This window comes from Heterodontus francisci, chromosome 8 (assembly GCF_036365525.1).
Source record: "Heterodontus francisci isolate sHetFra1 chromosome 8, sHetFra1.hap1, whole genome shotgun sequence".
Lineage (NCBI taxonomy): Eukaryota > Metazoa > Chordata > Chondrichthyes > Heterodontiformes > Heterodontidae > Heterodontus > Heterodontus francisci.
The window spans coordinates 49,853,535-49,879,330 of NC_090378.1; the positions used below are offsets into that span (position 1 = coordinate 49,853,535).

At 43.3% G+C, this 25,796-nt stretch overlaps 1 protein-coding gene across 1 annotated transcript in view; it reads right to left on the reverse strand.

Annotated features, from left to right (window-relative positions):
• LOC137372519 (protein shisa-like-2A) overlaps positions 1–6,812 on the reverse strand; it is a 36,622-nt gene extending 29,810 nt beyond the window's left edge. The window contains exon 1 of the mRNA XM_068036401.1: positions 6,631–6,812. Within this exon, the coding sequence (XP_067892502.1) occupies positions 6,631–6,812 (182 nt within the window). The remainder of the gene's footprint in view (positions 1–6,630) is intronic.
• Positions 6,813–25,796: the final 18,984 nt, after the last annotated feature.

Genomic DNA, 25,796 nt, shown 5'->3' on the forward strand with positions numbered 1-25,796 from the left:
TACGGCAATAATTATGGGTGATTTTAATAAGCATATAGACTGGATTAATCAAATTGGCAAGGGTAGCCTAGAGGGAGAATTCATTGAATGTATTAGAGATTGTTTTTTGGAGCAATATGTTGCAGAACCGACCAGGGAGCAAGCAGGCTATTCTAGATTTGGTATTGTGTAATGAAGTGGGATTGATTAATGATCTCATAGTTAAGGATCCTCTAGGGAAGAGTGATCATAGCATGCGAGAATTTCAAATTCAGTTTGAGGGCGAGAAACTGGAGTCCCACACTAACGTTCTGGAGTTAAAGGTAATTACATAGGCATGAGGACAGATTTGGCCCTAAAGGACTGGGCAGGAAGACTAAAAGGTAGGACAGTTGATGAGCAGTGGCAGATGTTTAAGGAGATATTCAATTCCTCCCAACTAAAATATATTCCAGCGAGGAAGAAAGATTCTAAAAGAGGGAAAAAACATCCATGGCAAAGCAAGGAAGTTAAGGATAACATAAAGACAAAAACTACGGCATACCATATTGCAAAGGCCAGTGGCAGACTGGAAGATTGGGAAACTTTTAAAGATCAACAAAGGGTTCCTTAAAAAGTAATAAAAAGGGCAAAGGTAAATTATGAAAGAAAACTAGTGCAAAATATAAAAACAGATAGCAAAAGCTTCTATAAGTATATAAAAGGGAAGAGAGTAGCTAAAGTGAATGCTGGTCCCTTGGAGGATGAGACAGGGGAGTTAATAGAGGGGAACACAGAAATGGCAGAGACATTAAATCAGTATTTTGCCTCAGTTTTCACGGTGGAAGACACTAGTACTATCCCAATAGTAACAGGTAATGCAGAGGTTACAGAAAGGGAGGAACTTAGAACAATCTTCATCACTAGGGAAAAAATACTGAGAAAACTATTGGGATTGAAGGCAGACAAGTCCCCAGGGCCTGATGGCCTACATTCTTAAAGGAAGTGGCAGCGGAGATAATGGATCCATTGGTTATAATATTCCAAAATTCCCTGGATGTGGGAAAGGTTCCAGTGGATTGGAAAAAAGTTAATATAACGCCCTTATTCAAAAAAGGAGGGAGGCAGAAAGTAGGAAACAATAGACCAGTTAGTTTAAAATCTGTCTTTGGGAAATTGTTAGAATCCATTATTAAGGAAGTAATAAGAGGACATTTAGAAAGTCAAAACACAATCCATCAGAGTCAGCATGGATTAATGAAGGGTAAATCATGTTTGACTAATTTGCTAGAGTTCTTCAAAGCTGTAACAAGCAAAGTGGATAATGGGGATCCTGTAGATGTAGTATAACTGGACTTCCGGAAGGCATTTGATAAGGTGCCGCACAAAAGGTTAATACACAAGGTAAGATCACATGGGGTTAGAGGCAATTTATTAGCTTGGATAGAGGATTGGCTAACCAACAGAAAACAGAGAGTTGGGATAAATGGGTCTTTTTCTGACTGGCAAGATGTAACTAGTGGGGTGCCACAGGGTTTGGTTCTCAGATCCCAACTATTTACAATCTATATTAATGACTTAGATGCAGGGATAGAAGGTACTCTTGCCAAATTTTCAGATGACACTAAAATAAGTGGGAAAGTAAGTTGCAATAAAGAAATAAGAAATTTACAAATGAATATGGATAGTTTGGGTGAATGGGCCAAAATTTGGCAGACAGAGTTTAACGTGGATAAGTGTGAGGTTATCCATTTTGGTCGGAAGAATAGAAAGACAAATTATTATCTAAATGGAGAGAAACTTCAGAGTGCTTCGGTGCAGAGGGATCTGGGTGTCCTCTTGTATGATTTGCTGAAAACTAGTATGCAGGTATAGCAGGTAATAAGGAAGGCAAATGGAATTTTGGCATTTATTGCTAAAGGAATAGAGTATAAAAGTAGGCAAGTGTTGCTGCAACTGTACAAGGTATTAGTGAGACCGCAACTGGAGTATTGTGTACAGTTTTGGTCCCCTTATTTGAGGAGGGATATAGTTGCACTGGAGGCAATTCAGAGAAGGTTCACTAGATTGATTCCAGAGATGAGGAGTTTGTCTTATGAAGAGAGATTGAGCAGTTTAGGCCTTTACTCTATAGAATTTAGAAGAATGAGAGGGGATCTAATTGAGGTATATAAGATGATTAAGGGAATTGACAAAGTAGATGTAGAGAGGATGTTTCCTCTTGTGAGGCAATCTAGACTGAGAGGTCATAGTTTTAGGATAAGGGGTAGCAGATTTAAAACAGAGATGAGGAGAAATTACTTCTCTCAAAGGGTCGTGAGTCTGTGGAATTCACTACCCCAGAGCGTAGTGGATACCGGGACATTGAGTAAATTTAAGGAGGAGATAGACAGAATTTTAATTAGTAATGGGTTGAAGGGTTATGGAGAATGGGCAGGAAAGTGGAGTTGAGGCCGAGATGAGATGAGCCATGATCGTATTGAATGGCAGAGCAGGCTCGAGGGGCTGAATTGCCTACTCCTGCTCCTAGTTCTTATGTTCTTAATCATAGACCAAGTTAAGGAAGAATGCAGAAGTCGTTGGCATACAACTCCTTCAACATCAGCAAATTCACCCACACCCTACCCTACCAGCATTATGCCATCACAGTCAGCAGCTTCCCAGCTGGGACAGAGAGATGCAAATACATACAGGAACATGGACAGAGGCAGAAAACCACAGATAAACACGGTGACATGTAGATGTACTGAGAAAGAGAGGGCCAAAGAGAAAGAACAAAGGAACATCGGATATACATACAATGAGAACCACAGAGCGAGGAAAACTATAGTCACAGACAGGGACATGGAAAAATATGGCTGTGCACAGGACAGAAAAAGAGAGAAAAAGATAGAACCAAAGGTACACAGAAAACAACAGACAAAAAGAAAGAGGCAAGCAGAGACAGAAAATGTTTCTGGTCATTTGCTATCAAGCATGAACACGTAATTTGAGTAAGCCATGTGAGAGTGGATTTGGAAAATATAAAAGTGAAGCAATTTTGCTCAACAGCTTCAGAATTTTGATCCAATGTAATCAGGTATGCTCCCTGCATGGTAAAATATACAGTGCCCGGAACAATAAAAATGCTTTCAATTCAGTGAGACGTTATTTATAATATGTCTGTGACTGTAGCTTTATTCTTGTCAGATGCATTTTTCTGTTTGTGTAACTGAAGTCTGATAGACTTTAAGCATTGATTCGTATTTTTTCCTGTTTCATGGGGACTTCAAGGAATATTAATTCTATGCTGCAAATTTAATGGGCTACTTTTGACGGTGGATCACATGGAAAAAAATCATTACCACCTCTATGTTACAACATGGGGGTTATTCACTAATATCTGAATATCACAACACAGAAAAAATTCACTACTATTTATATACAAAAACATGTGGAAAAATTGATAACCATCTATCTATGGAGGAAATTCACTTACATCTATGTATTAAATGGAGAAAAAGTGGCAACATGGCAAAAAAATTCATTGCCAACTATATATTAGAATTTGAAGAACAATTCACTACCATCTCTATATTACAACATGGGTGATGAAACACCTGCTTCCCATGACTCCTCCACAACATTGCAGCTTTTATCATATCTCAACTGTGCTCAGTCTTGTGCTGCAATAGCCTTGTGGCCCCTCTGTCAATATCAGTCTCAGTTTAACAGCACTGTTGTGTGGTAAATAACCTGTCTTGGTGCGGGTGCTGCTGCCTTTAGAAGATCCAAGCCCAACCGAAAAAGGTGTTATTTTGTCAGTGCCTCTTGATGTGCCCTGTCAGCAAATATTAACATTGACAGCAAACATGCGGGTATCTATCTTTTCTGGCTGCCCCTTCAAGCCTGCAAAGCATTTTGTTCTCTTGTTGACCTGTTATACTGAGATAATATACCCCCTACATTCCGCACACAGCTGAAGGCCAGAAATTGAGTTGGGAACTGTGTTGTTGTTTTCCTGCTGTCCTGGCTGCTGTGGAATCCATGCCATAATCCTGGCTGCTGTGGAATCCATGCCATAATACTGGGTGCAGATCCACATTACCATGGCACTCATACAGTACTGCAGAACCACTTCTTTAAAGTAGTTCAGCATTGTAACATTAGTTATTGCTCCCTGGAATAAGAGTGAAGTTTCTGTAAAAAAGAACCTATAATTATTACCAGCATAATATAAAATTGTGTGCATTTCTTTAGTTTTTCAGTGTAGGTGAATGTGTTTAAATGCCTGCATTGCATATGTGTATTTGCATGAGCCGAAGTAGATTTATTTGTGTCTGGGCAGAAATACAAGAGTATGCACTTATAAAGCACTTTTACAAGACTCGTGTTTCCTGAAGTATGGGTTTGCGGCAATTGGTTGCAAACCAGTTGTAAAATTGCCAGGACTCAGTAAGATTGGCTGACAGCCATAAAACCCCCACGAAAACCCGTTTTTATCTGGTTGTCAGTTGTATGATTCGGGTAAGTTTACGTTCAACTTGCAGCCAATTGCCCAAAGTCACACTTCTAGGAATTCTCAGTAATAAAGTGAGTCTTGCATGGTGTAAAAGAGCTATAATAAATACAGAGAGTGCTGGAAATACTTAGCAGGTCTGACAGCATCTGTGGAGAGAGAAACAGACTTAACATTTCAGGTCTGTGACTTTTCATCAGAACTGGCAAAAGTTAGAAATGTAATAGCCCTGTCAGCATTCCAAAGGGACCGTTCCCTCCACGACACCCTGGTTCACTCTTCCATCACCCCGACACCTCGCCTGTTCCCACAGTACCTTCCCATGCAATCGCAGGAGGCATAATACCTCCTCTCTCCTCACTATCCAAAGCCCCAAACACTCCTCCCAGGTGAAGCAGTGATTTACTTGTACATCTTTCAATTTAGAATACTACATTCGCTGTTCATGCGGTCGCTTCTACATTGGGGAAACCAAATGCAGATTGGGTGACCGCTTTGTGGAACACCTCTGCTCAGTCCGCAAGCATGACCCTGCGCTTCCAGTTGCTTGCCATTTTAATTCACCACCCTACTCTCAAGCCCACATTTCTGTCCTTGGCCTGCTGCAGTGTTCCATTCGTAAGTCATTGTTCTGGTGGGAGATTAACCAGACATTCATCTCCACCTCGATACCTTGTTATGTTTAGTTTAGTTTAGTTTAGAGATACAGCACTGAAACAGACCCTTCGGCCCACCCAGTCTGTGCCGACCATCAACCACCCATTTATACTAATCCTACACTAATTCCATATTCCTACCACATCCCCACCTGTCCCTATATTTCCCTACCACCTACCTATACTAGGGACAATTTATAATGGCCAATTTACCTATCAACCTGCAAGTCTTTGGCATGTGGGAGGAAACCGGAGCACCCGGAGGAAATCCACGCAGACACAGGGAGAACTTGCAAACTCCACACAGGCAGTACCCAGAATTGAACCCGGGTCGCTGGAGCTGTGAGGCTGCAGTGCTAACCACTGCACCACTGTGCCGTAGTGAGGTAGTTCATGCAAATTGTGGTGGCCATTTTAGTTGCTTCCTTTTCAAACGTGTAATTCAATTTCTTTGTCCCCTGCTTTCTTTTTAAAGTTTAATTTATGTTTCCAACTGATGGATTAAAAAAATATTCAGCATAGCACGTGTTCATGGCAATTTCAACTAATCAGAGCATGTCTGCCTTTTTTATTTTTATTTTATGTTTTAACTATGTACTTGTCTTAACCTTGTTTTTCATGTTTTTGCTTTCGGACAGAGCTGTTCATTATTCTGCCATTAACACTCTCTCTGGACAAATGCATTGTCTTTTACTACAACTATTCCATGACATCTCTGTCATTTAATCTCTCCTGGTCTCCCCCCTAACACACACCTTCCCTTTTGTTCTACTTCCCCCTCCCCCCTTTCACTTAGTCAAAGCATTTCTCACCTTTGCCAGTTCTGATGAAAGGTAACAGACCTGAAACATTAACTCAGCTTCTCTCTCCACAGATGCTGCCAGACCTGCTGAGTATTTCCAGCACTCTGTTTTTATTTCAGATTTCCAGCATCCGCAGTATTTTGCTTTTACCATTATGTAAAAAAGCTCTAGTCACTTGTAGCTCGAAGGAGTGCCAGCGGCAACCATAGCTTCCCACCATCAGTGGCAATGACAACGACAAAAGCTGCATTTCCACATTATTCCTAACGGATAGTTTGCAAGAGTTTACATGCTACTTACAGGATATGCTCCATTTTTCTGTAGGGTTTACACTTAATTTTTAACCTCTGTAAAATAATCTTAGGCTTACCAATAGTGCCATTCAGTGTAATGGAATGGAGTCAGTACTGTGCTACAATTATGTCTCTGTATGGGCTGTTACTCTCACTGGGTGTTGTTTGAATGAAATCACAAGTGTCGTTGTGAATCTACTATAACGCTCAAAGCGGCATAGTTACTCTTACTTTTTCTTCACAGCCTATTTAAAGAGGGAGTATCAGTAGCGGCAAAACCGAGGTCGTCTTCACTTGCCAGGGTTTCCTAGAGGATGCGTTTTTATTTGGTATTGCTGCTCAAAATAATTAAAGAATATTTTTAAAAAGTAAATGTTACTTTGCAGGTGATATTTTGAAGCACACGGAATGACTGTTCTTACCTCAACCACCACATGTAGCTGTATTCATAAGGGAAGAAGCTGTTGGGGTCATCGCAGCAGTATTTGATATCATTAAAGCCACAGCAGTAATTGGCGCCCAAGCCGCTGTCCGAATTGGGACACGTGAAGTTGGAAATGAAGGAGTTTTCGGCGTTATAATACCCGCTGCAATCCGCGCTCATGGTGACCTCGGAGTGTAAACTGGGCGAACACCCGGAGACCGTCCGCACCGATCCGAGATGTGAGGGAAGTTAGAAACCTTCAGGAGAGCCGGCGATTAATTCCATACAAAGTCAGAGAAACTGGTCCTGCTGATCGCCGCGACCTGACCGTGCGATTCCCAAATGATCCGCTAAATAAGAAATTGCTCAAGAACCGGCTAAAAATCTAGCGCTGGGGAGCAAACCTGTCTGATTTCTTTGCTCCGGGAAACCGCTGGCGGGGCTGTGGTTCACAATGTGCATTTGATAATGCAACCTGCAGGCTTCTAAATCCAAGCACCTGGAGGGAGAGCTTCAGCAGGGATTCCCCACCTCAGGGTTTAACAGGAGATTGTGCTATTTGTCTGAAACGACGAACTTTGTTTTAGCAGAGAGTATTTTAATTGCCGCAAATAGTTCTTGCACAGTTAGAGCCAATGAAGAAATTGCCTTATTGGAGTGAACTGTCTGAAGGTCAGAAGCAAAATGTTTGCCTACTGTACTGCGTTTTCAGCTCATCCTTCGAACAAGTCCATTATGGACGGTAAATGAGTAAAATCACTTTCACTCTGACCCCTTGTTCGTTTTTCTCTTTCTCTGTCCCTGTACTTCTCTTGGTTGTAATGGATTACGAAGCCTGCATTTTTTTCACTCTGAAATAATGCAGTAACTCCTCACTTGACCATGACAGCATAACCTTCTTCTTAGGCAGTCCCTCGGGAAGGAGGATGACTTTCTTCCACTCCAGGGTTGTGGGTCCTTCGGTGATTGAATAGTCCAATTCTGGATCCACACACTCTGCCACAGGTAAGGCAGGTGGTGTTTGGTGAGGCGAATGAATGGGATGCTTGAAATTCCAAACGCTCCTTCCGCTGTTTGCACTTGGTCGCTGCCTGGGCATGTTGACATTGTTCGAACTGGCTGGCACTATCACCAATGCTTCTTCTCCATTTTGGGGCGGTCTCAGGCAAGAGATTCCCACGCATCAGTAGAGAAGTCACATTTTTTCAGGGAGGCTTTAAGGACATCCTTGTAGCGTTTCTTCTGCCCTCCTGGTAGCCTCTTGCTGTGACGGAGCTCAGAGTAGAAAGCTTGTTTTGGGAGCTTTGTGTCAGGCATGTGGAGGATGTGGCCCACCCAGCATAACTGACTAGCCATGACCAGTGTCTCGATACTGGGGATGTTGGCCTGAGAGAGGATGCTGATTTTGGAGCACCTGTCCTGCCACTGAATTTGCATGCAGAGGCACCGCCAATGATATCTTTCCAGGGCTTTGAGGGTCTACCAGCCTGCTCCCAAACTGCAACACTGCCCCCCCCCCCCAACTAGATCCACAGCAAACCCACTGGACAATGTGGATCACTTCCCAAACCTTGGGAGCCTCCTCTCAGCACAGTGAAACTCAGCATCGCCTGCAGTGTGCCAGTGCAGCCTTCAGTTGTCTGAGGACAAGAGTGTTTGATGACAAAGACCTCAACCCTGGCACCAAACTCATGGTCTACAGGGCTGCAGTTTACCTGCCTTCCTGTATGTGTCGGAAACATGGACACTGTACAGCAGACATCACAGCACAACCTTAGTGGCCCCTTCACCCTACTTCACTAATGCACTTCAGGGAAGGAAATCTGCCAACCTTAGTCTGGCCTATATGTGACTCCAGACCCACAACAATGTGGTTGCCTCTTAACTGCCCTCTGAAATGGCCTAGGTAGCCACTCAGTTGTATCAAATCATTACAGAAAAGTCAAGGAATAAAACTGGACAGACCACCCAACATTGACCTAGGGACCAGAGACGACAAAGGCAGACCCGTCTCAATCGACCCTGCAAAGTCCTCCTCACTAACATCTGGGGACTTGTGCCAAAATTGGGAGGGCTGTCCCACAGACTAGTCAAGCAACAACCTGACATAGTTAAGCTCACCGAATCACACCTTGCAGCCAATGTCCAAAACTTGTCCATCACCATCCTTGGGTATGTCCTGGAGGTGGCGCCACAGTGGTTTACAGTCAGGAGGGAGTGTCTCTGGGAGTCTTCAGCTTTCACTCAAGATGCCATGAAGTCTCATGGCATCAAGTCAAAGATGGGCAAGGAAACCTCGTGCTGAGTACCACCTACTACATTCCCTCAGCTGGTGAATCAGTACTCCTCCAAGTAGAACATCACTTGGAAGAAACACTGAAGGTAGCAAGGGCACCGAATGTACTCAGGATGGAGGACTTCAATGTCCATCAGCAAGAGTGGCCCAGTAGCACTACTACTGATCAGGAAGGCTGAGTCCTGAAGGACATAGCTGCCAGACTGGGCCTGCGGCAGGTGGTGAGAGAACCAACAAGAGGGAAAAACATACTTGGCCTTGCCCTCATCAATCTACCTGTCGCAAATGTGTTTGTCCAGTTAGAAGTAAAGTCAGAAGCCATCAAAACATACTTAACATTCTGATGCCATAAAATGCATTCAAAGTAATAGAAAATACAGTGCAGGTGAGGAAAATAAAAAAAGTAACAATTCATAAAACATCACCAGAAATATGACTTTGGGACTTGCAGCACCCAACTGGAGTAAATTCAGGAAAGTGACATTCTTTGGTCTTTTGCACGTCAATGGATCATTATGTTAATGAGAAGCAGAGGGCTTTAGTGGAGGTTTCACTGAAATGGCTCAAACATGCTAGGAAACTTCGCATACCATGAAAATGGGCGCAAGTCATACATGATTTAATGGCCCGGAATTTGCTGTCTAATCTTGCTTGCCACTGACCTTGAAGAAAGCAAAGATCTGGAGATCTGTGTGGTGAGCGTTTCCCCTTTCCCAAAAGCAGTTTAAATCTGGTGCCAAGCCAAGGGGATGTCTTGCTGTGCGGCAGTCGTGATGTCAGCAAGCATGTAAGTAACCAATCACATTAAAGTACTCACACATAACAAACCAGGAAGCTAAAAGCATTTATTATCCTTTACTTTTCATTTAAGTTTTCAGACAGTGGAAGAAATTATTCTGCTTGGATTAACATAGAAGCTAAAATAAAGATAAACAAACTTTTTAAAAATGTATTTTTTTTAAAGTGGAATTTTTTTTTATTATTATTATAGAGAATTTTGACATTCCACAAGTATAAAATTAGCTTCTCAGGGCCAGTGAGCATGTTTAGTAGTAATTATGAAGTTAGTACACCATTAAAAAACTCAGTTACACCTCATTCAACAAGATGTAACTTATTCAAGTGTTTTTACAATAAGACTAGCAGCCTGCAGACCTGAACAGTGCACCCTCTGGAGAAGTGTGGAATCACTGACAGCAACTTCTTGATTTCTGAGTTATTCTGTGCCTGTGCGGACTCCAGAAGTTGCTATCAGTTTGAGTGGAGTAATGGCCGCTAACGCTGAACGTTTTGCTGTCAATATCACCACAAACATCCAGACTATATGAAGTCACTTATGCCTGAATCCATTCAACCTTTTGCACTGAAAATCGGCAGTATGCTATACTTCTGCTATCATTTTAGCTTACATTTTCAGGAAAATCCAGGCTGAAACAAGCGATGAGAATATGAAAGGTAACATTCAGGAGCAAATCCTGTGCCATGTGTATAATGTAATGTTATACATGAATAAAATTCAATGACTATCATAAAATTAGATCTCAACATTACAAATGTTTCTATTTACCAAGATTTTCAATTTCATGTCAGCTGATGCCCACAAATATGTTTTCCTTTTTAAAGGCAAAGTACTGCGGATGCTGGAAATCTGAAATAAAAGCAAAAAGTGCTGGTAATACTCAGCAGGTCTGCCAGCATCCATGGAGAAAAAAACAGAATTAATGGGCAGGATTTTTAGCCCCCGCTGGGGCTGGAATGGCAGCGGGCGGGCGCTAATAATAACCCACTTGGCCTGCAGTCTGGTTTCCAGGATCCATCTCATCCCTGTGCCATTTTGTCAGAGGCAGGGTGGGGGTAGTGGTCGGGCTTCATGCCTACAAGTGGTGTGTAGTCGATTGAAGTAATAAAAAGCCTATTGAAGGCCACTGACAAGATTGGGCAGACAAACCATCAGCAGCTGGAATATGAAGCAGAGCCCAATTCCACCATTTTTTCTTGGTAGCCATATTTGTTGGGTGCGGTTCATGCCACACTTCAGAAACTTGAGCACATAATCCTGGCTGACATTTCAACGCAATATTGAGGAAGAGTTGCACTTTCCAAAGTGCTGTCTTTTGCATAAGGAGCTAAACTGAGGCCCCAAATGCTTTCGCAAGTAAATGGAAAAGACTCAAAGACACTATTCGAAGAAGAGCATGAGAGTTCTCCTAGTATTCTGGCCAACATATATCCCAAAATTCATCCCTCAATTAACATTAGTCGAACAGATTGGTCTAGAAACCAGATTGAGCAGTGCCTGGAAAACAGCTCAGGCCGCAAAGTGGCATTCAGGAAATGCACGCACACTTCTGGCTGCAAGTGTGTCATCCACCACATTGGGTAAGTGCAAACAAGAGATGTTCTTCACCCAGGGCCTGAAGACGGCATTAGTCATTTGCATATGCAAATAAGCAGCCTAACCACCTGCTTGAGTTAGGCCCCTATTTGCACGTGCAAACCAAGATTGGTTTGCTTTGAGGCAACCATCGCCATCACGGGTTGTACTTAGGGAAACCAGTCCATGCAACAAAGATGGCAAGTAACGTACCTGAATGTGGTGCCAGGAGGAGAAGCAGTGCTTCTCCCCACCTCATATTTAGCCATTTAGCCACCATACTGATCCTCCCCCATGATATTCTCTCCCAAACTCCAACCACGCCCCTACAGCCCACAACTCCCCATCTCACGCACTTCAGAATTCCTGGCCCAGGATCCCCTCCCCCAAACTCCCTTCTCCCATCCCCGATCCCTGAACAATCCCTCAGATTCTGATCCCAATCTCTCAAATTCTCGGCCACCAACCTCATCACCCGTGACTACAGGCCCCCCACTGACCTGATTCCAAACTCCAGCCCAACTTCTGGCCTGAGCATTGGCCTGTCATTGTCTTGCCTCCCTCCCATCCCCAATCTGACCTCCAGACCCACTTGTACTTAACCGAGGGCCTCTGTAATATTAGCAGAAGCCTGATTTCTCACGGACTCCTCCCTAGTCTTCCCCAGTGGGTTGTTGTGCCACACTGGTATTATTATAATGTGGTTTGCAGTGCATCATTCAATATCACCCCCCACCCCCATATGCCCCAAATTGGTTCTGCCCAAATTTCTAGGCAATTATCTGGTCATGTATTTCATTGCTGTGTTATGGCCGGGTAGGTGATGGTGTGGCTGGTTTCCACTATTCACTTCCCAACTGACCACAGACTGTGCTTTGTTTAAATTAGTGTTCCAGCCCCTGTGTTTTTATTTTGCCAAATAAACAGACAGTGGCAGGTTTTCTTGTAGGTTTAAAACAGAGGATTAAATATTTAATGATCAATATTCATCACCCAAAATGTTCACAACACCACCCATGCATGCATTCACTCCCACAAGCACACTCAAGAAGAGATAGATAGAAAGTAAAAGGTAAGAGGTGTTAAGAGTTCAAAGTATAAAAGTCTGGTGTTTCAGGAAATCCTCTTGGAAGACAAGTTTTTAAAGTTGCAGGCCTGTTTGCTGGTTGTCTTGTATTTGCTGGGTTGCTGAAGACTTCTGGCGGTTCACTTCAGTTTGAAGACAGTGCAGAATTCTTAGTTCAGTTTTCACAGGTAGAGCAGTGGTTTAAAGGCACTCTCTTTTCTCTGCTGTAGTTGGCTTTCAACTTGTTTCAGCAGGGTTCAAATGTGTTGGCTATAACTGATCTCTCTCTTTCTCAGCCTTGTGCTGAAATTCAAGATGGCTTTTGATGTTGACAGTGTGGATGGAGAGACCAGACTGATGTTGATGATTGATGTTCTCTACTGGAAAGACCCCTTTGTTCTTCAAAGTGATTACCTATAAAGGTAAACTCATTAAGTGTTTGTTTTTGCCCATGTGACTTTAGGTTTCAGTTCCTGAAGGGCTACACAATAGCTTCTGATGGCCCCATTATGATAATATGAGGGCTGTTCACACTCTATTGTGGTGAAGGGTAGCTTGAGACGGAGAGTGTGTAAGTGTCTTTGTTTTAGCTCATTTGTGTATAGCTCACATCCATGTGTGATAAGCTGTCTCATTTCCATGTAGATGGGGTTAATTGGTTTTAGTTCTAGTGGACATGGATGTGTATTTTAGTGCTGGAGTTGGTATGGGTCATGTGACTTGTCCTCCATTTTGTTCACAGCAAATGTACCAGTCTTTTAAAATGGTTCTAATTTTTTATAACTCTTCCATTTGTTTCTGTATTTTCATTGCTGCACTTCTCATGAGCTTGACAGCTGTGTGTAAATTGACTGCTGCATTTCCCTACATATGGCAGTGACTACACTTCAAAAATACTTCAATGTAAAGCTGTAAAGCACTTTGGGATGTCTTGCGGTCATGAATGGTGCTATCTAAATGCAGGTCCTTCTTTCTTTATTGACCCTGGGCTATACCATTTCTAAAGGCCACATCCCCAGGCCACTTTTGTTTCCTGTACATTAACATATTATATTCTATCTACGTTACTGCTTTCCCTGTTATACCATATAATGTTCGTAACATGCCTCCTGTGAGACAACTTATCGAAAGCCTTCTGAAAGTCCATAAACAGCACATCTTCTGCATTCCCTTCACCCACGCAATCAATCATTTCTTCAAATAACTAACTCTTGCAGCCTTTCCTCATTACTAAGAGCTTTAATTTTAGGTTTTATTGTGGTTACTCTCCTCTACACATTCTCTAGAGCTTTGTATTTTTCACGTTGTATGGGGAAGAAACTAGACGCATTACTCAAAGTGCAGATATACCATAGCCTATATAGCCTAATTATTGTACTCTTCATATTACACTGAATGGTTTTTTTTATTTGTTCATGGGATGTGGGCATCGCTGGCTAGGCCAGAATTTATTGCCCATCCCTAATTGCCCATGAGGAGATGGTGGTGAGCTGCAAAATAAAAATAGCAAAATAATCTAAAACCACATTATCATTCACTAAGGCCGCCTCACACTGCTTGTGCATGTTTGACAAGTTATTTAAACACCCAGATCTCTTTCTTGATTTAGATCATAAGAACTAGGAGCAGGAGTAGGCCGTCCGGCCCCTCGAGCCTGCTCCGCCATTCAATAAGATCATGGCTGATCTTTTCGTGGACTCAGATCCACTTACCCGCGCTCCCACCGTATCCCTTAATTCCTTTATTGTTCAAAAAGATATCTCCCTTAGCTTTAAAAACGTTTACTGAAGAAGCGTCAACTACTTCACTGGGCAAGGAATTCCATAGATTAACAACCCTCTGGGTGAAGAAGTTCCTTCTTAATTCAGTCCTAAATCTGCTCCCTCTAATCTTGAGGCTACGCCCTCTTGTCCTAGCTTCACCTACCAGTGGAAACATCCTCTCTACTTGTAACTTCTGTATTCCCTTCATGATTTTATATGTTTCTATAAGATCCCCCCTCATTCTTCTGAACTCCAATGAATATAATCCCAATCTACTCAGTCTCTCCTCATAAGCCAACCCCCTCAACTCCGGAATCAACCGAGTGAACCTCCTCTGCACCCTCTCCAGTGCCAGTATATCCTTTCTCAAGTAAGGAGACCAAAACTGCACACAGTACTCCAGGTGCGGCCTCACCAGTACCTTATACAGCTGCAACATAACCTCTCTGCTTTTAAACTCAATCCCTTTAGCAATGAAGGACAAAATTCCATTTGCCTTCCTAATTACTTGCTGTACCTGGACACCCAGGTCCCTCTGCATAGCAGCATGCTGCAACTTTTTACCATTCAAGTAATAATCCTTTTTACTGTTACTCCTACCGAAATGAATGACTTCACATTTATTAACATTGTATTCCTTCTGCCAGACCTTTGCCCACTCACTCAATGTATCTATGTTCCTCTGCAAAGTTTCACAGTCATCTGCACACTTTGCTCTGCCACTCATCTTAGTGTCATCTGCAAACTTTGACACCCTACACATGGTCCCCAACTCCAAATCATCTATATAAATTGTAAATAAATTTGTTACCTTCAATTGTAAATATGCCAGTAGTTTTCTAACCCCAAATGCTCTTTTCCATTTGAAATGATATCCGTCACACATTCTTCTGAATTGTTTAATTTTGCATACAACCTACTTATTAGAATTACCATGTTCATGTGTCCATGTCATTAGAGAAGCCAAGAATAGTTCAACTTAAGCTGTTCCTTAAATCACTAATGAAAATGATGAGCTACTTATGATCAGGCCCAGATTGATTCATAACAACTTTCTATTGTAAGCTTTAGAACCTTACTTATAATTTGTTCTTCAATAAGTAGAATGATGTAGTGATATCAGGATAATCTATTAATGCAAAAAGCAATACTTAACAAATCCTAGCCAGTCGATATCTTAGTCCAGGTAGCCTTTACTCTCCACCAGCTCTAGTGGCACAGACGCTTATGACTGCTCGTGTCTATCCCTTTATCATCTTCAAATCTGTGCGCCAAATCTCTCCAGGTCTGTTCCTTTATTCTTTGTATCCAGTGGCTCCTCCTGTGCACTTATTGGTTGGTTCATACATATCGCTGTTTCGATTGGTCCTGCCATTCCGCTTGTCAATGCTTCTGTTTATGCATTAATCAAAATCATGTGCACAAAACAAAGTATCCTTGGTGCACAAACAGTTCATTATAACCTTGAGGTGCATTAGTTCATACATTTCCGGTGAGACTCATCCTGCTTTTCTGTTACATTTTGATCACAATGTGTTGCATAGTTTTTGATATCTGTTCTTTTCTTTCCCTTTATCTGTTCATGTAAGTCCACATCACAATGTGGTTCTGGTTGACTCAAACTGTACAGGCAGCATTTTATTTCAGGAAAGGCCCACATCTAAAATTAACAAATTTTACCAAAAACTTATACAAAACACGCTCATACGTCCATAAAATTAATAATACAAAAGATGTGAAAATTCCTACATTATCTCTTCCATATAATAGCTCTTCTTTAATTCCACATCTCCAATTTTTCTAATAGTACTTTGCAGTACTTTATTAAACTATTTTGAATATTTTTGATTAGTATATACTGTTGTTTGTCCTATTGTATTTGTTGAATATATTCAAGACCGAGGTTGAAAGATTTTTTTGGTACTCATGGAGTTAGGGATATGGGAATTGTGCAGGAAGGTGGAATTGAGGTTGAAGATCAACCATGACCTAGTTGAATGGTGGAGCATGCTTGAAGAGTCGAATGACCTACTCCTGCCCAGTTTCTTACATTCTTGCGTTCTTTTTACAAATCAGGGTACAGAACGTCAACAGCATTATACTTCATCCACTATTCCAGTCAGTTTTGCAAAGAACAGCTCAGTGAAGCAAACCTAGGTTTCCTAAAATCATGATGGGCATCTCTAAGAACTGCCAGAGTATGTGGTAACCATAAATCATATCCTGTATCGTGCTTTTCAACCGAGTACAGCAACAGAGTTCTTCTTGTAGCCTCTTGGCCTTGTTACATTTAACTAGATACTGGGCAGTCTGGTTTATAGGGAATGCGAGGTCTGTCTTGAGGAGTGGTGAGTGATGCTGAGCCTAAACAAAATCCAGGATAAAAATCTAAAAATTTAACAAATTTGTTATAGGCCTAGATCCAAGAGCACGGCCAAGATAAAAGGACCAATGGGGAGAGAGAGAACTATGAGCACAAACCAATAAAAAAAATCCAGATGTGACATCACAGGATAGCAGGCAGTTGATGGTTGTTCGGAGAGCCTGGAAGTAAGGAGCACATACCTGAAGGAGTTGGGGATGGAGCAGTAAAGTAGCCGGAGCCCAGAGGGAGAGTGAGTATGAGGGAGCGAGTTAAAAAAAAAAAACTAAAATTGATATCAGCACAGGGAAGGTGCTGATTGGTGAGTAGCTGGTAAGTTTTTTTTTATACGCCTTAAATAAGTCTTCGATTTATTTGTGTTAAATTTAGATAGTCTAATAAATAGAGGCATGGCAGGGCACCTCAGTCCCATGGAGTGCACATCCAGTTCCATGTGGGAACTCCAGACCATCCCTTGTGTCCTGGGCAACTACATGTGCAGGAAGTGTTGTCAGCTGGAGAAGCTTGAGCTCCAAGCCTTGGAGCTTTAGCAGCAGTTGGTGTCAGTGCGGTGCATCTGCAAGGCTGAGAGCTACATGGATAGCATGGGGGGATTTTTGTGCTCTCCCACGCTGTGGTTTTAGAGGCAGGGAGAGCATAAAATCAGGTGGGATGGAGGTGGGTTCCCACCACCATCCTGCCTCTGCCAAAGTTTAGACTGGGGTGGGAAGGCCTGTGAACGGCGTTCCTGCCCTGCTGCCAATTGAGGACCTTAACTGGGCAATTAACCCCAATTAAGGTCTGTTCCCGCTGCAGCTACAATTCGCCATGCAGCAGGCAGCCCTGTCACCGCATGGGAAGCACGGCACGTTAAACCGTGCGGGCTGCCTTCCGACTCTAGGGTTGAGGGTCCCTCGTTAAAAGGCACTTAGTGCCTGAACGAGGGAAGGGGGGCCCCCTCCCACCGCTGCCCTTGCTGCCGATACCCCATCCCCCTCCCTCCCCCGTGTACCCCACCCTGTGAGACCCCACTTGCCATGACCAACATGCAGCTTGGGTCCAGCGATGCTCCTCTGCCTCTGGAAGGTGTTCCTCCAACAGCAGCCACCGCCTGCATGGTGGTGCTGCAGCTGCTGGCCTCTGATTGGATGGCAGCTCTCCAAGGGCAGGACTTCTGGCGACGGGGTCTTTGAAGGAAGGCCCACTGCTGTCCTTATAAGTGCCTGATTGGCACTGGATTTGGCAGGCCTTCAAGAGAAGAGGCGACGAGGAAATCTCAGCGTCATTTTCTCCGGACGTCAAGACCCCTACTGCCAGAATAAAATCCTGGATCACCTTTCTGGATATGCTGATCTTGCAACTTAAGGGTGTGCAGGCAGAGAGGGAATGGGTGACTTCCAGGCAGTCAAGGAGGACCAGGAAGATAGTGCAGGAGTGCCCGGAGTGCATTTTGCTCTCCAACCAGTATTCAGTTCAGAATACTAGTGAGAGCAATGGTTCATCTGGGGAGTGCAGCCAGAGCCAAGTCCACAGCACTACTTGTGGCTCAGCTGTACAAGAGGGCAGGAGGAGGATTGGGAAAGCAATCGTGATAGGGGATTCGATAGTTAGGGAAACAGACAGGCATTTCTGCGATTACATTAGATTAGATTAGATTAGAGATACAGCACTGAAACAGGCCCTTCGGCCCACCGAGTCTGTGCCGAACATCAACCACCCATTTTATACTAATCCCATATTCCCAACAATGTGAATCCTAGATGACAAATTTCCTCCCTTGTGCCAGGGTCAAGGACGCCACTGAACAGTTGCAGTGAACTCTGAGGTGAAAGTGAACAGTCAGAGGTCCTGGTCCCTATCAGTACCAATGACATATGTAGAGAGAGGGACAAGGTCCTGAAGTCAGATTTTAGGGAGCTAGAAAGGAGACTAGCAAGCAGAACCTCAAAGGTAGTAATCTCTGGATTACTCCCTGTGCCACGCACTACTGAATATAGAAATAGGAAGATAGGGCAGATGAAAGCATCGCTGGAGAGATCGTACAGGAGAGTTGACTTCAGATTCCTCGGACATTGGGAGTGGTTCTGAGGGAGGTGGACGGGTTGCACCTTGGGAGCTGAGGCCAATGTCCTCATGGGGCGTTTTGCTAGTGCTGTTGGGGAGGGTTGGCAGTAGGATGGGAACTGAATGTAGCTCTCCCCAAGACTATTTCCTTCAAGTGGCCATCTAATTTCCTTTTGAAGTCATTGATTGTCTCCACTTCTACCACCCTGTGGGCCATGAGTTCCAGGTCATTACCACCCACTGTGTTAAATGCACAAAGTGTAGTCAATAAGGTTGGTGAGCTGCAGGTGCAGATAATCACATGGGAATATGATGATGCAGCAATAATGGAGATCTGGCTCAAAAAAGGGCAGGACTGGGTACTAAATATTCCTGGATAAAAGGTGTTCAGGAAAGATAAGGATGGAAAGAAAGGGGAAGGGACGGCAGTATTAATTAAGGAGAATAATACAGTGCTGGAGACAGAGACAATGTCCTAGAGGGATCAAGGACTGAATCTATTTGGTTAGAGTTATGAAACAATAGAGGTACAATTACACTACAGGATGTATTCTCTAAGCCACCAACTAGTGGAAAAGATATAGAGGAACAAATTTGCAAGGAAATTACAGAGAGGTGCAAAAAACCATAAAGTAGTGATAATAGGGGTGGGTTTAATTATCTTAATATAAACTAGGATAGTAATATTGTAAAGGGCAGAAGGGGGGGAAGAGTTTTTTTAAGTGTGTTCAGGAAAATTTTATTGATCAGTATGATTCCGGCCCAATGAGGAAAGAGGAATTGCTGGATCTGTTCTGGAGAATGAGGTGGGCCAAGTGGATCAAGTGTTGGAGGGGAATATTTAGGGAACTGTGATCATATTATCATCAGGTTTAGATTAGCTATGGAAAATGAGTTGGAGGAATCAAGAGTAAAAATTGCAGGAGGGCCAATTTCAGTGGGGTGAGACAGATCTGGCCCAGGTAAATTAGAATCAAAGATTGGCAGGCAAAACTGTAACGGAACAATGTGGCAGGTGAAACTTAATGCAGGGAAGTATGAAGTGATACATTTTGGTAGGAAGAATGAGGAGAGACAATATGAAATAAATGATACAATTCTAAAGGGGGTGAAGGAGCAGAGAGTCCCGGGGGTACATGTGCACAAATCATTGAAGGAGCAGGGCAGGTTGAGAAAATGTTCAAAAAGGCCTACAGGATCCTGGCTTTATAAATAGAGGCATAGAGTACAAAAGCAAGAAAGCTATGATGAACCTGAATAAAACATTAATTTGGTCTCAACTGGAGTATTGTGCCAGTTCTGGGCACCACACTTTAGGAATGATGTGAAGGCTTTTGAGAGGGTGCAGAAATGATTTCTGAGAATGGTTCCGGGGATGAGGGACTTCAGTTATGTGAATAGATTGGAGAAGCTAGGGTTGTTCTCCTTAGAGAAGAGAAAGTTAAGTGGAGATTTATTTGATAGAGGTGTTCAAAATCATGAGGGGTCTGGACAGAGTAGATAGAAAGAAACTGATCCCATTGGTGGAAGGGTCAAGCACCAGAGGACACCGATATAAGGTGAATGGCAAAAGAACTAATGGCAACAGGAGGAAAAACCTTTTACGCAGCAAGTGGTTAGGATCTGGAATGTACTGACTGAGAGTGTGGTGGAGGCAGATGTAATCCTGGCTTTCAAAAGGGAATTGGATAAGCATCTGAAGAGAAAAATCTTGCAGGGCTACAGGGAAAGGGTGGGGGAGTGGGACTAGCTGAGTTGCTTTTGCAAAGAGCTGGCAATGACATGACGTGCCGAATGGCCTCCTTCTGTGCTGTAACCATTCTATGATTCTGTCACTCTCATGTCTCTTCAGCTCCTGCAGCACACATCTAGCTGTCAGCACAATACATTGTGAATGCTTAAGGTCATATCTTTTACTTAAAGCACTGCAAACATTATGTTGCTGATCTCATCACAGAATCGGAGAATCACAGAATTGTTACAGCACAGAAGGAAGCCGTTCAGCCCAGCGTGTCTGCACCAGCTCTCCAAATGAGCAATTAACCTAGTGCCATTCCCCCACCTTCTCCCCATAACCCTGCACATTCTTCCTTTTCAGAAAACACTCTAATACCCTTTTGAATGCTTCAATTGAACCCGCCTGCACTGCACTCTCGGGCAGTGCATTCCAGAGCTTAATCATTCGCTGCGTGAAAAAGGTTTTCCTCATGTCGCCATTGCTTCTGTTAGCAATTACCTTAAATCTGTGCCCTCTCGTTCTTTATCCTTTCACGAGCGGAAACAGTTTCTCTCTATCTACTCTGTCCAGACCCCTCATGATTTTGAATACCCCTATCAATCATCTCTCAGCCTTCTCTTCTCCAAGCAAAACAGTCCCAACTTCTCCAATCTATCTTCAGAACTGAAATTCCTCATCCCTGGAACCATTCTCTTAAATCTTTTTGGTACTTTCTCCAATGCCTTCACATCGTTCCTAAAGTGCGATGTCCAGAACCGGATGCAATACTCCAGCTGAGGCCAAACTCGTGTCTTATAAAGTTCAACATAACCTCCTTGCTCTTGTACTCTATGCCCCTATTAATAAAGCCTAGGATACTGTATACTTTATTAACTGCTCTCTCAACCTGTCCTGCCACCTTCAATGATTTATGTACATATACATCCAGGTCCCTCTGCTCCTGCACCCTCTTTAGAGTTGTACCCTTTCTTTTATATTGTCTCTCCATGTTCTTCCTACCAAAATGAATCACTTCACATTTCCCCGCATTGACCTTCATCTGCCACTTGTCCGCCCAGTCCACCAACTTGTCTCTGTCTTTTTTGAAGTTCTACACTATCCTCCACACAGTTCACAATTGTTCCAAGTTTCATATCATCCGCAAATTTTGAAATTGTGCTCTGTACACTAAAGTCGAGGTCATTAATATATATCAGGAAGAGCAAGGGTCCCAACAAAAACAAGGCTCCCTGGGGAACTCCACTACAAACCTTCCTCAAGCCCAAAAAATATCCATTAATCACTACTCTCTGTTTCCTGTCACACAGCCAATTTCATATCCATGTTGCTGCTGTCCCTTTTATTCCATGAGCTATAACTTTGCTCACAAGTCTGTTGTGTGGCATTGTATCAAATGCCTTTTGGATGTCCACGTACACCACATCAACAGAATTGCCCTCATCAATGCCGTCTGTTCCCTCCTCAAAAAACTCCAGCAAGTTAGTCAAACACAATTTTCCCTTAACAAATCCATGCTGGCTTTCCTTAATTAACCTGCATTTGTCTATGTACCTATTAATGTTGCCCCAAATTATTGATTCTAGAAGTTTCACCACCACCAAAGTTAAACTGACTGGCCTGTAGTTGCTGGGCTTATCTTTAAACCCTCTTTTGAACAAGGTTGTAACATCTGCACTTCTCCAGTCCTCTGGCACCACCTCCTCCTTATCAATTTTAAATCCTTCTATTGCATTAATTACCTTCTTTTTCACCATGGCCTGGGTAGCATCTTCTTCCTTGGTAAAAACAGATGCAAAGTATGTATTTAATACCTCAGCAATTCCCCCGGCCTCCATGTGTAAATCCTATTTTTGGGGTCTAATCGACCCTACTCCTCCTTTTACCACCTTTTTACTATTTATATGCCTATAGAAGACTTTGGGATTCCCTTTTATGTTAGCCGCCAGTCTCTTTTCATACTCTCTCTTTGCTTCTCATTTATTTTTTCACTTGCCCTCTGAACCTTCTATATTTAACCTGGATCTCCATTGTATTATCCACCTGACATCTGCTTTAAGCACACTCTTTCTTCATCTTCATTTCTATCTCTTTCTCTTTTGTCATCCAGGGAGCTCTGGATTTGTTTGCCCTACCTTTCCCCTTCAAGGGACTGTGCCCGAACTATCTCTTATTTGAAGGTAGCCCATTGTTCAGGTACTGTTTTTTCTGCCAACGTTTGATGCCAATTTATTTGGCACGGATTCATTATTACCCCATTGAAGTTGGCTTTCCCCCAATTAATTATTCTTACTTTAGATTGTTCCTTTCCATAGCCATCCTAAACCTTATGATACAATGATCACTATCCCCTAAATATTTTCCTACTGATGTTTGATCAAGCTGGCCCACCTTATTCCTAAAAACCAGGTCCAACAGTGCCTCCCCTCTCATTGGACTGAAACATACTGCTGTAGAAAATTTTCCTGAACACACTCCAGGAACTCTTGCCCCTCTCTGCCCTTTACATTACTACTATCCCAGTCTATGTAATTTCCTTTCAAATTTGTTCCTCTATATCCTTTCCACTGGCTGGTGGCCTATAGACTACACCAAGCAATGCAATTGCAAATTTTTTGTTCCTTAGCTCTAGCCAAGTAGATTCTGTCCTTGACCCCTCTGAGACATCCTCTCTCTCCTGCACTGTAATGTTCTCCTTAATCAATACTTCCATTCCTCCCCTTTTTCTTCCTTTCCTATCTTTCCTGAATACCAGGAATATCCAGGAATATTTAACACCCAGTCCTGTCCTTTTTTTGAGCCAGGTCTCATTATAGCCACATCATCATATTCCCACATGTCAATCTGAGCCTGTGACTCACCAATCTTATTAACCAAACTCTGTGCATTCACATAAAATAAAAGCAAAATACTGCAGATGCTGGAAATCTGAAATAAAAACAAGAAATGCTGGAAATACTCAGCAGGTCTGGCAGCATCTGTGGAGAGAGAAGCAGAGTTAACGTTTCAGGTCAGTGACCCTTCTTCAGAACTGGCAAATATTAGAAATGTAAAAAGTTATAAGCAAGTGAAGCAGGGGTGGGGCAAGAGATAACAAAGGAAAAGGTGTAAATAGGACAAAGTCGCAGAATAGCTGACCAGAAGGTCGTGGAGCAAAGGTAAACAATATGTTAATGGTGTGTTGAAAGACAAAGCATTAGTACAGATAGGGTGTTAACGGACTCAAAATTGAACAGCCGCAAGTACAAACATGAAAAAAAATAGTGGGTACCAAACTGAACAAACTGAGATGAAATAAAATAAAATAAACACAAAAAATATATTTATATAAAAAAAAAGGAAAAAGAAAAAAATAACTAAAAATAAAAGTAAAATGGGGGGCCCGTCATGCTCTGAAATTATTGAACTCAAAGTTCAGTCCGGCAGGCTGTAGTGTGCCTAATCGGTAAATGAGATGCTGTTCCTCGAGCTTGCGTTGATGTTCACTGGAACACTGCAGCAATTCCAGGACAGAGATGTGAGCACGAGAGCAGGGGGGAGTGTTGAAATGGCAAGCAACCAGAAGCTCGGGGTCCTGCTTGTGGACTGAGCAGAGGTGTTCCGCAAAGCGGTCACCCAGTCTGCGTTTGGTCTCCCCAACATAAAGGAGACCACATTGTGAGCAGTGAATACAGTATACTATATTGAAAGAAGTACAAGTAAATTGCTGCTTCACCTGAAAGGAGTGTTTGGGGCCTGGGATAGTGAGGAGAGAGGAGGTAAATGGGCAGGTATTACACCTCCTGTGATTGCAGGGGAAGGTGCCATGGGAAGGGGACGAGGTGGTGGGGGTAATGGAGGAGTGGACCAGGGTGTCGCGGAGGGAATGATCCCTTCGGAATGCTGACAAGGGAAGGGAGGGGAAGATGCGTTTGGTAGTGACATCACGTGGAGGTGGTGGAAATGGCGGAGGATGATCCTTTGGATATGGAGGCTGATGGGGTGGAAAGTGAGGACAAGGGGAACACTGTCACGGTTCTGGGAGGGAGGGGAAGGGGTGAGGGTAGAGGTGCGGGAAATGGGCTGGACACGGTTGAGGGCCCTGTCAACCACAGTGGGGGGGGGGGGGAATCCTCGGTTGAGGAAAAAGGAAGACATATCAGAAGTGCTGTCAAGGAAGGTAGCATCATCAGAGCAGATGCGTCGGAGATGGAGAAACTGGGAGAATGGAATGGAGTCCTTACAGGAGGCAAGGTGTGAAGAAGTGTCGTCAAGGTAGCTTTGGGAGTTGGTGAGCTTATAATGGATAATTGTAGACAGCCTATCCCCAGAGATGGAGATAGAGAAGTCGAGGAAGGGAAAGGAAGTGTCGGAGATGGACCATGTAAAGGTGAGAGAAGGATGGAAATTAGAAGCAAAGTTGAGAATGTTTTCCAGTTCAGGACGGGAGCAGGAAACGGCACCGATACAGTCATCAATGTACTGGAAAAAGAGTTGGAGGAGGGGGCCTGAGTAGGACTGGAACAAGGAATGTTCGACATATCCCACAAAAAGACAGGCATAACTAGGACCCATGTGGGTACACATAGCAACACCTTTTACTTGAAGGAAGTGAGTGGAATTGAAGGAGCAGTTGTTCAATGTGAGAACAAGTTCAGCCAGACAGAGGAGGGTGTTGGTGGATGGGGACTGGTTGGGCCTCTGTTCAAGGAAGAAGCGGAGAGCCCTCAAACCGTCCTGGTGGGGGATGGAGGTGTAGAGAGATTGGACATTCAATCACATACATGCACATTAACCCTGATTTAGATGTTATTACTTCCTCCCTTACTCTGCCCCCACCTAATAACTTACTATTCCCTACTCTAGTGCTATCTATCTCTCCCAGTATTCTGTGTAGCCTGGTAGCACTAACACTCTCTCCTTTTTCTACTTCTATATGCTGGTGCCCATCCCCATGCCAATTTAGTTCAAACCCTCCCCAGCCACACTAGTGAACCTCCCAACAAGGACAATGCTCCCAGTTCTGTTGAGGTGCAACCCGTCCCTTTTGAATAGATGCCTCCTGCCCCAGAACTGGTCCCAATGCCCCAGAAATCTGAAGCCGTCCCTCCTGCACCATGTCTTCCTATTTCTACTCTCACTAGCACTTGGCATTGGGAGTAATTCAGAGATTACTACCCTCCAGGTCCTACTCTTTAACTTCCTCCCTAGGTCCTGAAAATCTGACCGTATGACCTTAATACCCGCCCTTGCTATGTTGTTGGTACCAACATGCACCACAACTTCTGGCTCACTCCTTTCTCACTGCAGAATATCCTGCACCTTCTCCGTGATGTCCTTTCCCTGGCACCAGGGAGACAACACACCATGCAAGATTCAAGATAACAGTTACAGAAATGCCTATCTGTCCCCTGACTATGGAATCTCCTATAACAACTGCATTTCTGTACTTTGCTGCTCTCTCAGGTGCAGTCCCTTGCCCATTGGTGCCATGGTTTGGACTGTACTTCTTCAAGGTGTCGTCA